This window comes from Phaethon aethereus (genome assembly GCF_964289735.1).
Source record: "Phaethon aethereus genome assembly, chromosome: 11".
Taxonomy (NCBI): domain Eukaryota; kingdom Metazoa; phylum Chordata; class Aves; order Phaethontiformes; family Phaethontidae; genus Phaethon; species Phaethon aethereus.
The window spans coordinates 13080075-13092111 of NC_138587.1; the positions used below are offsets into that span (position 1 = coordinate 13080075).

At 58.6% G+C, this 12037-nt stretch overlaps 1 protein-coding gene across 1 annotated transcript in view; it reads right to left on the bottom strand.

The window, feature by feature from the left end:
* Positions 1 to 11761, bottom strand: part of PLXNA1 (plexin A1) — a gene marked incomplete at its 5' end in the record, with an annotated part of 108997 nt that extends 97236 nt beyond the window's left edge. Inside the window, 2 exons of the mRNA XM_082004483.1 lie at positions 4031 to 4213; positions 10559 to 11761. Coding sequence (XP_081860609.1) covers positions 4031 to 4213; positions 10559 to 11761 — 1386 coding nt within the window. The remainder of the gene's footprint in view (positions 1 to 4030; positions 4214 to 10558) is intronic.
* Positions 11762 to 12037: the final 276 nt, after the last annotated feature.

Here is a 12037-nt window from a genome sequence, read left to right on the forward strand (position 1 = left end):
AGAAGCCAGATGTGGGGCCAGTTCAGTTGTGCTTTCCACAGGAGAGAATAAACAAGCTGTGGCAAGTGTGAGCCCTGCTGGGGAGCAGATTCCTGACGGAGACACGGCTTGATGTGTTCACACCCGAGGCCAGCCGGTTTCAGGACAGGGCAGGGAGCCGCAGGGATTATGGTGGCAATTGGGCAGCCAGATAATCCTCAAAAAAACAAGACCTCAGCTGGCTGCGAGGGATGTGCAGTCCAATGCTATCCTGGCCGGGATGCACTGGCTGCACCGTCCCATGACCATGCCCACCTTAGGGATCTCCAGCGCCTGGATCCCACGTGGTGCTGAATGCCTCCCACGGGGCTGTGGCAGGAGGGACAGCTCGCAGCCTCCTTGCTCTGCAGCAGCCAGGGACGGACGGCAGTGGGCAGGGAGCCACCAGCTGCTTCGAGGGAGGAGCTCAGCTCACCCCCCCAAAAATAAGCAGGCAGCACCCAAAACTGGGTCAACCCATGAGGACCACAACACAGCTCTAAGGTGGTGCCTTGTTTGCATAACGAGGAGCAGATGGCAAGCTAACGCGAGTAGCCCCATCCCCACACTGCACCTCCCAGGATGCCCCACCGCCCCAGCTCCCAGCCGCCAGCCCAGCACGGTGCGGTTACTGGGAGGGGGTTGCACATTAGCACAGCCCCTCCAGCACTGTCATTCTTCCCTCTCTCCATGCAACACTTCAGGCAGACCCAAAATCGAGGCCGTGGCACACACAGGTTAAAAGGTGACTACGGGTGCAGCGTCAAACATGCCTTTCCAGCATGCGACTGAGCACTCCCATTGCAGCCACACACACAGTTTCCTGTCCACCCGAAAAATGGGAAAGACAACCTGGGAAAATGACAACTGTCCAATAAAAAAAAAGATCTCAAGCGAGGACAGGTGGTTTCCAGGAAAGAGCCAGGAAAAATGGGAAAGACAACCTGGGAAAATGACAACTGTCCAATAAAAAAAAGATCTCAAGCAAGGACAGGTGGTTTCCAGGAAAGAGCCAAGCATTAGGAAGCAAGCCTCGCTTCCCTTGCGCAAATATCCCCCGGACCTCCCCGCTGCAGCGTGCTCACGGCTCACATCCCCGTGTCACTTCCCCATCCGCAGCACCCCAAGACCACAGGGTGCGAGGCCAGGTCCCTGACGCAGCGGCTCGGGAGGGCAGAGGAAGTGGCTCACCACCAGCCCCAGCAGCATCAGAAGTCAGCCCCGCGTGGCTCACCGGGCAGCGGCAGGAATTCCCCAAGCGCCCCAATCCCGTGACTGCTGGCACAGAGGGCAGCGAGCACGTGGGGCCGAGGGCTTTGCAAGCCTGGCCCCTCTGCGTAACTCAGGGCCAGCCAAAGATAACCGTCTGCCCGGTAACTCCACAGGGACAAGCAGAGAGCAAGCTGCCATGGGCTTTGCTGCTGCAACCCACTCCGCATCCCAGGGGTCCTGTATCTCCCTCCCCCTGGTGCTCCCCCATCCCAGCCCACGGTCTCCATCCTGCAGCCAGTTTTGCAAATCTGACATTGTTTGCAACATCCTTCCACCCCCCTGCCCCGAAATTAGGGTCTCCCTGCAGCTGCGGCGGCAGCAGGTGCTGCCCAGCACCCCGGCCTCGCGGCAGCAACTGTTGGCGGCAGGGCCAGGGAGAGGCTGCAGGGCAGCCAGAGGCTCGCGTGGCTTTTTCGGGGCAGGGGGGGACACACAAAGGGAGGCTCTGTCTGCACGCAACAGCCTAGACAAATGCTGGGCATGAGAGCTGCCATCCAAGGAAAATCCAGACGCGGCAGCGACTCTGCCCTGACCTTACCCCGGCCCAGATGGCGGAATGGGTGCCCCCTCGGCAGAGCGGCATCCATTACAGGGCTCCTGGGGCCGGGGAGGGGAGCATCCAGCTGTCGGCACAACCCTCCCTCCCAGAAGGAGATGCCAGAGGGTGCCGGCAAGAGCAGGGGGACTGGCAGGAGGGCAGAGAAGCCACCAGGCTGGACCAAGCCTAACGCAGGCGCTTGCCAAGGGGACGGGGGAAACGCCGACGGCACGCTGCTGAGGGATGTCCCCCTCCTGCACCTTCTGCGCCTCGGCCCTCACACTGCTGTATCCCTGCCGGGCATCCCGTCCTCTGGCTGGGGGCACGTTCGCACTACTTGGGCACAGGTCGGCAGCGCACCATGCAGGGACGCCTTCCCCCTCTCCAGCCCCGCCGGCAGCCAGGCAGCAGGATCAGGTAGCTGCTGAGGCAGCGCTTTGCCGGCCAGGCAGCCCCTGCCGCAGAAAGGCTGGGCTGTCCACCCCAAGGTCACAGCAGCGGACCGCTCCAGAACCCCCAGTCCTCATTGGGACCCAGGAACACAGGGCTCGGAGCTTGCAAAGTGCTCCCTCGCTGCCCTCAGAGTGCTCTGCGACACCAGGGGCTTTGAGGGCTCCGGGCGGGACAAGCCTACAAAACCTACCCGGAGTCCCAGTGCTGGGACAGGATCGGGACCCATCTCTTCATTCCTCATGGAGCTCCTGCTCTATGTCCTCGTGCCCTGCAGAGCCAGAGAGCCAGGGCCCTTTGGGGCACTGAGTTTAGAAACCAGTAAAAAGAAATCTGGGGAAAGCCCTGCAGGAAAGGAGGATGCTCAAGCCACACCTGGGCTCCAAGTCCTGGCCTCAGCCTTGATCTTGTAGCACACACAGCCCACATCCCAGCCAGGCACCCACCCTAGACTGCTGCTTGCAACTGGCTCTGAAGGTGCAAAGATCAGAGAAAAACTAAAAAAGGAGGGAGAGGAAAAAACAAATGTGACGTTGTAAAAAGCAACTGCCAGCCCGTCTAGATAAATAAGTTACTGGAGGTGTAACACTGTCCCCATGGCTTTGTGAAACCTCCTCCCACACGCTCCTTCCTTCCCATCCCCACTTAAAACCTCCCATCTGGAGCCCAGCGGCGGGAGAAGCCGCCAGCAACGCGACACCGGTCCCTGCGGATCCCCCATCGATCCGGAAGGGAGGACGAGCTGCCTCCGTCAGCTCCCCGCAGCCCTGCTCAGCCCTGGCGCCGCCGTGCATCCCCCCAAGGACTGCAGAAAGCCAAGCAGAGGATGTGGGGCTGGAGAGGACCACCAGCGTCCTGCCCGCCACTGCCTGTGTTCCCCTGCCCCTAAACACACTGCTAACAGGCAGGGCTGCAGGCAGGTGGGGGGCCCCAGGGAAACACAGGCAGGGTGAGCAGGACATACAGGGACTACTCCCGCAATGGCACCCTGCCCCCGACTCCTGACAGGGAAGCTGCTCTGCCTCCTCCGGGGCACCCTGACAGCACAGCCCGCAGAAACGCGGAGTGCTGTGCCCAGGACAGGGTGCTGGAGCACCTCACGAGCCACAGAGCAACAGGCTGGATCCCCCAGCCAAGCCCTTTAGCCAACCCCATAGCAGGACCTTCACGCTGCCTTTGCCTGGCTGAGGATGCAGTTAACGCAAGCTGTGTTTATACAGGGCATGTACAGCTGTAATTATAGGCACGATGTTATGATAACAGGAAATCCGTGCCCCGTGGAGATGCAGGCAGAGAAAGGCACGCTCGGAACTATTTGCTAATTGCCACCAACAAGCAGCCTTTTGTGCCGTGGCGGGGTACGGGAAGAGCAGTCTCCCCCACGCCATGCTGGAGCCATCAGCACCCACCTCTGCCCACATCAATGGCGGGGCCATACAGACCCAGACAGAGCCCACCCTGTGGCAGCTACAGGGCAAACCCACCCACCCTGAGAGGCAATGTGACATGCCAATCCACCAGTGGTCAGGACTCAACTTCCCAAGGTTATAACCCTTCCAAAAGACAGAGGTTTTGTAAATTTGGTTGGCAGAGAAGAGCAATGGGGAATTGCCCTTCAGAGACTCTTTGCACGTTACCCCAATATACCAAGTCACAGTGTGTCAGAGGCACAGCCCTCCCTACCAGTACCCTCAAAGGGCCAGCAAGGTGAGCAGTCATCCCTCCCATCGGCATCACCGAGGGCTTTCCTACCTTTTTGATCTTCCCACTCCGTGTGCCCGCAAAGACGACAGTTTGTCCTCTGTAGTCGTACGCAGCCACAGAGGTCATCCCATCCTCCTTATCCACGAAGAGCGGGGTCCCCTCGATGGTGACAGTCCCACCCAGAGGCTGGTTAAAATCCTGGCCGCAGAAATTGTCGTCAATCTGCAGCGGCTGTCGGAAGAAAACAGAGAAGAAATGAGCTTTTTGCCAATGCCCTGACATGCTGGATCTCCCAGATGGCCATCAGCCATCTCCCATCTCCAGCCCATCAGCTACGTCAGCTTCGGAGGCCCCATCCCTTGCCATTCCTGCCCCAGCCATCCCACCTCATCAGCTGAGGGAAGGGACGAGCTGATGCTTCCCTAAAATTCCCTACACACTGATGTAAGGCACTTGGGACACATCCAAGGCATGCAGCCCCTCTCTGCATCTGAACAAGCTTTGCAGACCAAGACCAAGGTTCTCAGTCCTCTGCATCTTACAGAGCAGCACGTACAAACCCAGCAGAAGCCAGGGCAGCATCCCTGCTCCGCCTCCATCCCCACTGCTGCCATCTCAGACACACGTGTGCCAGCACAAGCTCCCCCAGCGCACACACACCCCTCTCCTCACCCCAGCACGAGCTTCAAAAAGAAAACGGCTTGGCAGTAAGGCAGGAGGGGCTGAATCTTGCGCCTTAGCCTTCCCCCGGAGACAAAACACTTCCCAGCCAAGGCCGTGCCAAGACAAACGGGTCAGGGCTCCTGAAAGAGACTCACTTCACATAGCAGAGCCTCCAGCAAACAGGCTACCCACCTGCCAGCCCTGCTCCTCCTCCCGCAGGAACGTCTTCGGGAAATCCCCACATTCTTTCCATGCTGCCTTGCCCCAGACAAGGCGCCTGGCTCAGCCAGCTGCCTCCTCGGTTCAGCACTCGCCCACAGGTCCGGGAGCAGCTTTTGCAAGCTCTGCCTGGGGAGAGGCAGAGGCAGGGCTGCACCAGCCCCTCTCAGCCCTTGGGGCTGCCACAGCAGGGACCTCTGATGAGGAGAGTCGCGCTGATGGGCAAGGCAAAGCCAGTGAGGTGAAAGCCGGGATGCAGATGGAGGAGCGGGACCAGGACCAGCTCTGCAGTGCTCACTCCCTCCATCAAGCACCCTTGCTGTATCGCACTGACCTGCTGAGCAGGATGACAGTCCTGGCCATGGGTATCCAGCCTGGGGGGCACATCGGCCTCCCAGAGGTCCCACGCTAGGCAATGGGCTCATGCAGTCACACAGCACCACCAAAATCCATGCCCAGCAGCTAGGGGCTCCAGCCAAATACCCGAGGGCAGCAGCAAGCCTGGGTGCAGGAGGTTAGTGTGGCATGGCAGGCACGGCCAACTGGGAGACAGCCTGCCCCAGCCACAGGATTCTTCCACTTCACAAGGTTCCTTATGTAACTTTGCATTTAAAGGGGAGAGAGGTTTTTTGGCAAGCAGCAGCCTCCAAATGCATGCCAGTCCCCAAGGGGTTTTAAATCCATACAGCATGTGCAGGGAGCATATGGGAAAACGCCAAGCTCCCGAGCTCCACGTACACAAGGGCAGTAAATAGCTCTGTGATTCCCACCCGCTGCTGCCTGGGAAGCAAGGGTCAGCCCGGACCGACTCCTGCCAGCAACCCATGACACCAGCAAGGAGGTAAAACAAGATGCTTTTCCATGCCTGGGCACAATGCACTCGCAGCCACAACAGTTTCAGCCTCCCACAGCCATGGTGAGGCTGCTCGCCCTCCTCGCCATGCCGGACCCAAGGCCAGTGGTCCTGCTCCCGGCTGCAGCCAGGACTCAGCGCCTTGCCAGCCTTCCAGCAGGGGAGGACCGGGAACGGCGCCGGCCGGTCACGTTCAGCCTCCCCGGGCAGTCCAGAGATGCTGGGCTGCTTCCTCAGTTACTCTAACTTGTGGTTTTGTGGGGTGCCCGAGTTAGTATATGGCCAAAGACTGACTCCCTTCCCCGTCTGACCTTTGCTTGTCCTTCCCTAAACTGGGGGAACTCCTACAGCCAGGCACGCAAGATGTGGGGATCCCCAAAACAGGAATGTGGGGCACCACACGCCTTTGCAACTGCAGGAGAAGGGGGAAACAGGACCTCTCCACCCATCCTCTGAACCCCAGCCTTGCAAGCACCCTCTCCTACCCATCAGCCAGCACACACACTAAGCATCCTCCTCTATCGCCAGGCTGGACACATCTTAAAACAGCAGATCCGAGAAAATTATCCTCCCAACCATGGAGCAAGATGGGAGCGATGCTCCAGCCGATACCCAGCTCCCATCCAGATACCCAGGATCCTTCAGGTGCTTTGCTGGGAAAAAACACTCTGTGGCCCCAACAGTCCCTCTGCCCCAGTAAAGCATCCCGGCACCTTCCACCCGTCCGCCAGCAGTAGCAGGAGGGTTTTAGGGCAATGCCATGAAGGTATTTAAGCCCCAGCAGCCCGTGGGTGCAGTTGCTGCTCTCTCTGCACTCAGTCTGCAGCTTCCCCAGCCCCTCGGCTGCTGAATATGCAAGAGGGGAGATGTTTACGGTGTTTACTCCTCTCTGCTTTGTCTCAACAAACTCTCTGGGAAACGACAAATACAGCTGCGCTCCGGGACCGCAAGGAGCGCCCGCCACTGCCGCCGTGATGCCGACACCACCTCGATAAATAATTACGCCAACAATTAGCTCATTAAACAGCAAACTAGCTCATTAGGGAAGCGCAGGCAGGCAGCACAGCGAGGTCGGGCCAAGGGCGGGAGTACGGGGTTACGGCACCAGCCGATGCAGGCTGCGGGGAGAGGCGATGGAGGACGGCGGGGCAGAAGGACAGAGGGACAGCTGTCCCCTGGCCAGCGCTGGCAGGGGCCGGCATGCACCGGCACGCACCACAGCACGCGAGGGCCAGTGACCTTGCAGCATTTCAGCGTGCAGATGCTGGGATCTGCAGGAGGCATCGAGCTCTGCCCACTCTCCCATTTGCATGGGTGTTTGCAGGGACCGTGGCCTCAGCCCATTGCAAGGGGAGGTCGTTTGTTTTGCGGGTTTGGGGATATTTTTTATTTAGTATTTTTCTTCCGTTTTTATTTCAGTGTTTTCCTTTGGCACCCCTCACACCTGTCCCTGGCCCCCAGACACCCCAGGCCTGCACCGCGGCGGCCTTCTCTCTCCCAGAACTAACCTACCTCCCCAAAACAGGGTCAGGAAACTTGGATTTCCCAGGGGAAGTGGGCCCGCAGCACCAAGCGAGCAGGAGCAGGCCATCTCCTTGATGTGCCTTGTCTCATTGCCTCCCTTCAAGCCCACTTACGAAAGCAATGAGGGAGCAGACAGCCGAGGCAAGGCTCGGATGCTCAGCATTATTAATTAGCCAGTAATTTGTCAGTTACCACCATTACAGGCTCACCCCATCCCCCTGTGCCCCTCCAGGGGCTGTGATGGAGGATGCAGGGGACACGAAGAGCCAGGCAGGAGGCTGCAGGAGGCAGGTACCAAGTGCCAGGCTGGGATGCCAGGCTTTTTGCACATTAATCGCTGCCCAGGAATAGTCCCAGTGTGGTATGGTTCATTAACACCTGTATTTCTCTGGCTGCTCCCAGGAAGGATTTGGTTTATCCTCGCCCAGTTTGGGCCAGTTTGTCACCAGCCGTCGCCCTGTGCCAGCAGGCTGGGCAACAAGCCCCACCAAGGATTCAAAATTAATTTGCTCCCTGGGGCAGCCCAGGGAAAGCTGCTGCCCACATCCTGCCGGCTCCAGGTACTGGCTCTGCCCACGCTGCCAGCCCAGGGGTCAAGGACTCCAGGAGCCCCAAATCACTCCCTGCTGCAACATCTCCACTCCAGCTCCAACCCACTGCCCTTTCCCAGCCCTGCTACATCAGACCCTTGTCCCCACATTTTGGGGACAGGCATGCTGGGCAGATGCACTGAGCATGTCTGGCCACGGGCATGTAGACCTCAGTCCCTGCGTTGCACAGGGGAAGCAAAAAGCCCGGCTACACAACACCGAATGCCTCTTCAGTGAAACACCGCGAGACGGAAAACCTCTGGAGGGGCTCACAGAGATTTAAGCAGTGGGGGTGGCACAGGTGAATGGACCAGGTGGTCCCGTAAGGTGCCTTTGCTGCGTGTGCGAGTCCATGCTCGGGTCTCAGTGCAGCAGCATGAGCGGTATCGCTCCCGAGCCGGCTCTGCTCCCCTTACCACTGCTGGATCCCAGAGGGGAAGAGAGAGAAACAGGAGACAGGAATTCACTCGGCTTGCCAGCGCCAGGAATGAACCACTAACATCTCCCGAGCTGCCTGCCAAGACTGGCGGCCTCTTCTTCTGGCTCTGGCACAAGCTCCAGAGAATCGGAGCTGCCCTGCAGCACCCAGGGGTGAGCACCCCTCAGCCCCACGCTGCTCACGGTCTGGGACCAGGGCACTGGCAAAGCCTCCTCCAGCATGGACCAGCCTCAGACCCTTGCTGCCACGAAGGAGTGGAGCAAGAGAGCTCCCTGGGACATTTTCCGTACAGATGGGCTGTAAATCCCAAGCAACTCCTGACTTGAGCAATTACATTTTGCCTCCTTAAAAATAAAAAAAAACAAAACATGCCCTTTATTTTCGGCCATCCCTCACCACTAAGAGATCCGTCACTGCCACAGCCCACCCCAGAGGTGGCTGCATTTTATTAGGGGCACAGAGATTCCTGCCAGAAAGAGGTTACATGCTCCGCAGGGTCTGGTTTGGCTTGTGCTCAGCACAGCAAGGGGCTGAGGGCTTGACTCATGATCCAGATGTGCCTTTCCCAGCTCTGCTTGGCAGCCGGAGCAGGAGAGGACGGAAAGCACCACCTGGCTGCCCTGGGGGAGGGTGGCACCCCCCAACCGAACCCATTCAAAAGCAGGAGCCACCCCATGGTGGCAAGCATCCCTCCACCCTGCAAGAGCCACGTCTGCAGGACTCAAAAAGCACCTTGAGATCCACCTACTTGCCCCAGCTGGCCACCAGGAAGCAATCCCAGGACCCTTCCTAGCATGAAACCACCCCCAAAGTGCAGGGGGGCAAAGCCTCCTCCCCAAATCCGGGGGACACAGTGCTGCCGTGGGGTGCCAGCAGAGGCGAGCTGGGAGCGCAAGAGGCAGCAGCGAGCGTCTCCTCCACCGGAGCCAGCAGCTGCGCAACCCAACAGGCAGCAGTGTAACGATTTCATCATTTTCCAGCAAAATTGAATTAGTTCAAAGCCAAAATCTGATTTGCGAGCCCAGCGCTCTTGACAGCAAACCCTTTACTTTGTCAGGCAGCTGTTAGCTGTCTCCTCCGGAGCTGCGGGGAGGACAGCAGCAGGGAAGGCAGGGCTGCTCCGCAGGGAGCCCCTGCCCACCACCTACCTGCACCACCAGGCACCCAAACCCCTGCTGGGGCAGGGCTGGGGCTTAGTGATGAGTGCTGAGCACCAGCAAGCGGGGATGGGGGGAGGTGGGTGATAGCAGGGTTGTCAGGACCTCCACCAGACCCTCCCAAACACACACACCAGCACCCCAAAACCCCTCTGTGCCAGGTATCTGACCCTGCCTGGGGACTACCTAGCCTAGCCTGGTGCTGCCTAGTGTAAGACCTCCCCATCATCCAGAGCTGTAGCCTCCCTGCAACCACTCACGGTTCACAAAGTTGCCTGGAAAAAAATCCAGCAATAGTAATAGCTGGAAAACAAACCCAGAGAGCCAAGCGTGAAGGTCCCCCATTCCCCACCAGTCAGAAGCCCCACACAGAGCTGCTGAGCCACAAGCAGGGGCCAGGCACACTCATGTGAGCACCAGGCAGGACACATCTCTGGGGACTGAGGGGAATGCTGCCTCAGTTGGGAATCACTGCTCTGGGATGCCAGCTCCTGCCTCCGGCACCTCTGGGTGACAGTTTGCACTGGCAACACTCAAAACCCACCTTGTTCACAGCACCTTGTGCTCTCCATCCTCCTCTCCAGCACCTCAAGGAGAGGACATGGTCACTCCATGCTGAGCATCTGACCAACACCAGCAACTACCAGCACCACCAACTTCACCGCCTCCCTCCATCAGGTCTGCACCTCCGATCCCCCACCACCTCCTGCTTGGTCACCGCCAAGCCCCAGGTGACACAACACTCACAAATTCACGTGTGCCATCTGCGAGGGTCTCCCCATCAGCAGATGCCTTGAGGACTGAGCATCCTGCCCTCCCATCCCAGCTCACTGACACTCCCCAAATCTACAGGGTAGGGGAACCAGATGCAGGCACCTGTGTTGGCACAGGGCCCCTCACTCAGGGCTCTCCACAGGCACCGATGCAACTCAAACCCCGACGGCCGCCCCACACAGAAGCAGTGATCTCCACAAGGAATGCTATCAAGCAAGGAGCACCCAGCCCAAACGGCATCGGTCCTCCCCATCAGGAAAACACAACTCAGGTCAGGTCACTGGGAAAGGTACAGCCAGAGAGCACCACCAGGACACAGAAACAGCCTGGCATGGGTGGAGACAAAGGGGAACTTACCGAGTTGATGCAGCCCAGCTCCTTATTCAAGAGCCAGGGCAGCGAGAGTTTTCCTTCCCCTCTGTAGCACGACTGGATACGCTCCTTGATCTTATCCTTGATCTTCTTCAACGTGAAGAGGCAGAGCACAGACTCCTTGGGAGGCTTAACCCTGTTTTTCTGGCCCTGGGAAAAGATGGTGAAGAGGATATCCTCCCGCTCCGAGATGCCCAGGTACTTGGCCAAAGCCTTGCCAGGCTTGGTCAGGTAGGCATCCTGGATCAGGCGGTACTCAATGCCGTCCTGCATGCAGCCAATGGGGAACTCCACGTAGGAGTAGAATTTGGGGTCGTCCACACATAGGCGGACGATCTTGGAGGTGAAAAACTGCTCCCCAGTGGAGTCAGGCGAGGTGAGCTGGGTGTCCAGCTGCAGGGTCAGGTAGTAAACAAACTGCTCGCTGCTGAAGCTGTAGATGTAGTAGATGTCGAAGGTGGGAAACTTGGAAAGCGTATCCGAGGGGATCTTGAGCTGGGATGAGACAAACTCATCCTGGTAGACAAAGCCAAACATCTCTGCATTCTCCTCGTTGGCCATCAGCTTGCGGCTGGAGAGAGTGGGGAAGTACTCCGACTTCCCGTCAATGGGTGTCCCAATGAAGAGCTTGTTCTGCCCATTCAGCACCTCGATGATGACCCCAGACATGGTGCCCGACTCGTTGACACTAGAGAGGTAGTGCTCCTTGCGGTGGTGGGGCTCCCCCAACTTGAAGAGGTCATCCAGACGCAGGAATTGGCAAATACCCTGGGAGGCACTGCCACAGGCGATCAACCTGTTCCCCGAGTAGTCCACCAGCAGCAGTTTGTTCACGTTATTGGTGGTGACCAGCCCGTGTGGGCAGGACTGAACGCTGGGCGGAGGGTAACACTTCTCATTGTCCTCCACGGGCCCAGTCACATGGGTCCGCAGGAGCGTGAGGTTATTGGAGAGCTTGTAGATCCGATTGACAGCTCCCACATAGACCTCCCCGGTTTTGTTGTGGACCACCAAGTGCGTCAAGCTCCAGTCTGTAACCGGGAAAGTCCTAAAGGGTGACTTGGGGCTGCCTTCCGCCAGCGGTAGCCAGGTGCTCCCCAAGAGCAGCAAGGTCCAAACGTTGACGGACAAGTGGTGCTTGAGCCAGAGAAGCCACATTGCAGCAGCCTCACATCTGGCCAAGGCCATGCCCAAACCCAACCACAAAATAAATAGAAACAAACCCAAACTAAAGGGAGGAGGGAGGAAGGAGGAGCTAACGGGACACAGTCTCCTCTGCTTCCGCTGCGCTCGGCATTCAGGGCATCATGGGCACGGCCAGTTCAGTCAGCCCTAGAGGGAGAAAGACAAGAAGAGCAGGGTTAGGAGGCTTTCCTGCACAGTGGCAAGCCTCTTCCACCCCACCCAGCAGAGACTGTCTACTTCTTTTCTAGCAGGCAGCCTAACAAAACATCCTCCCCACCT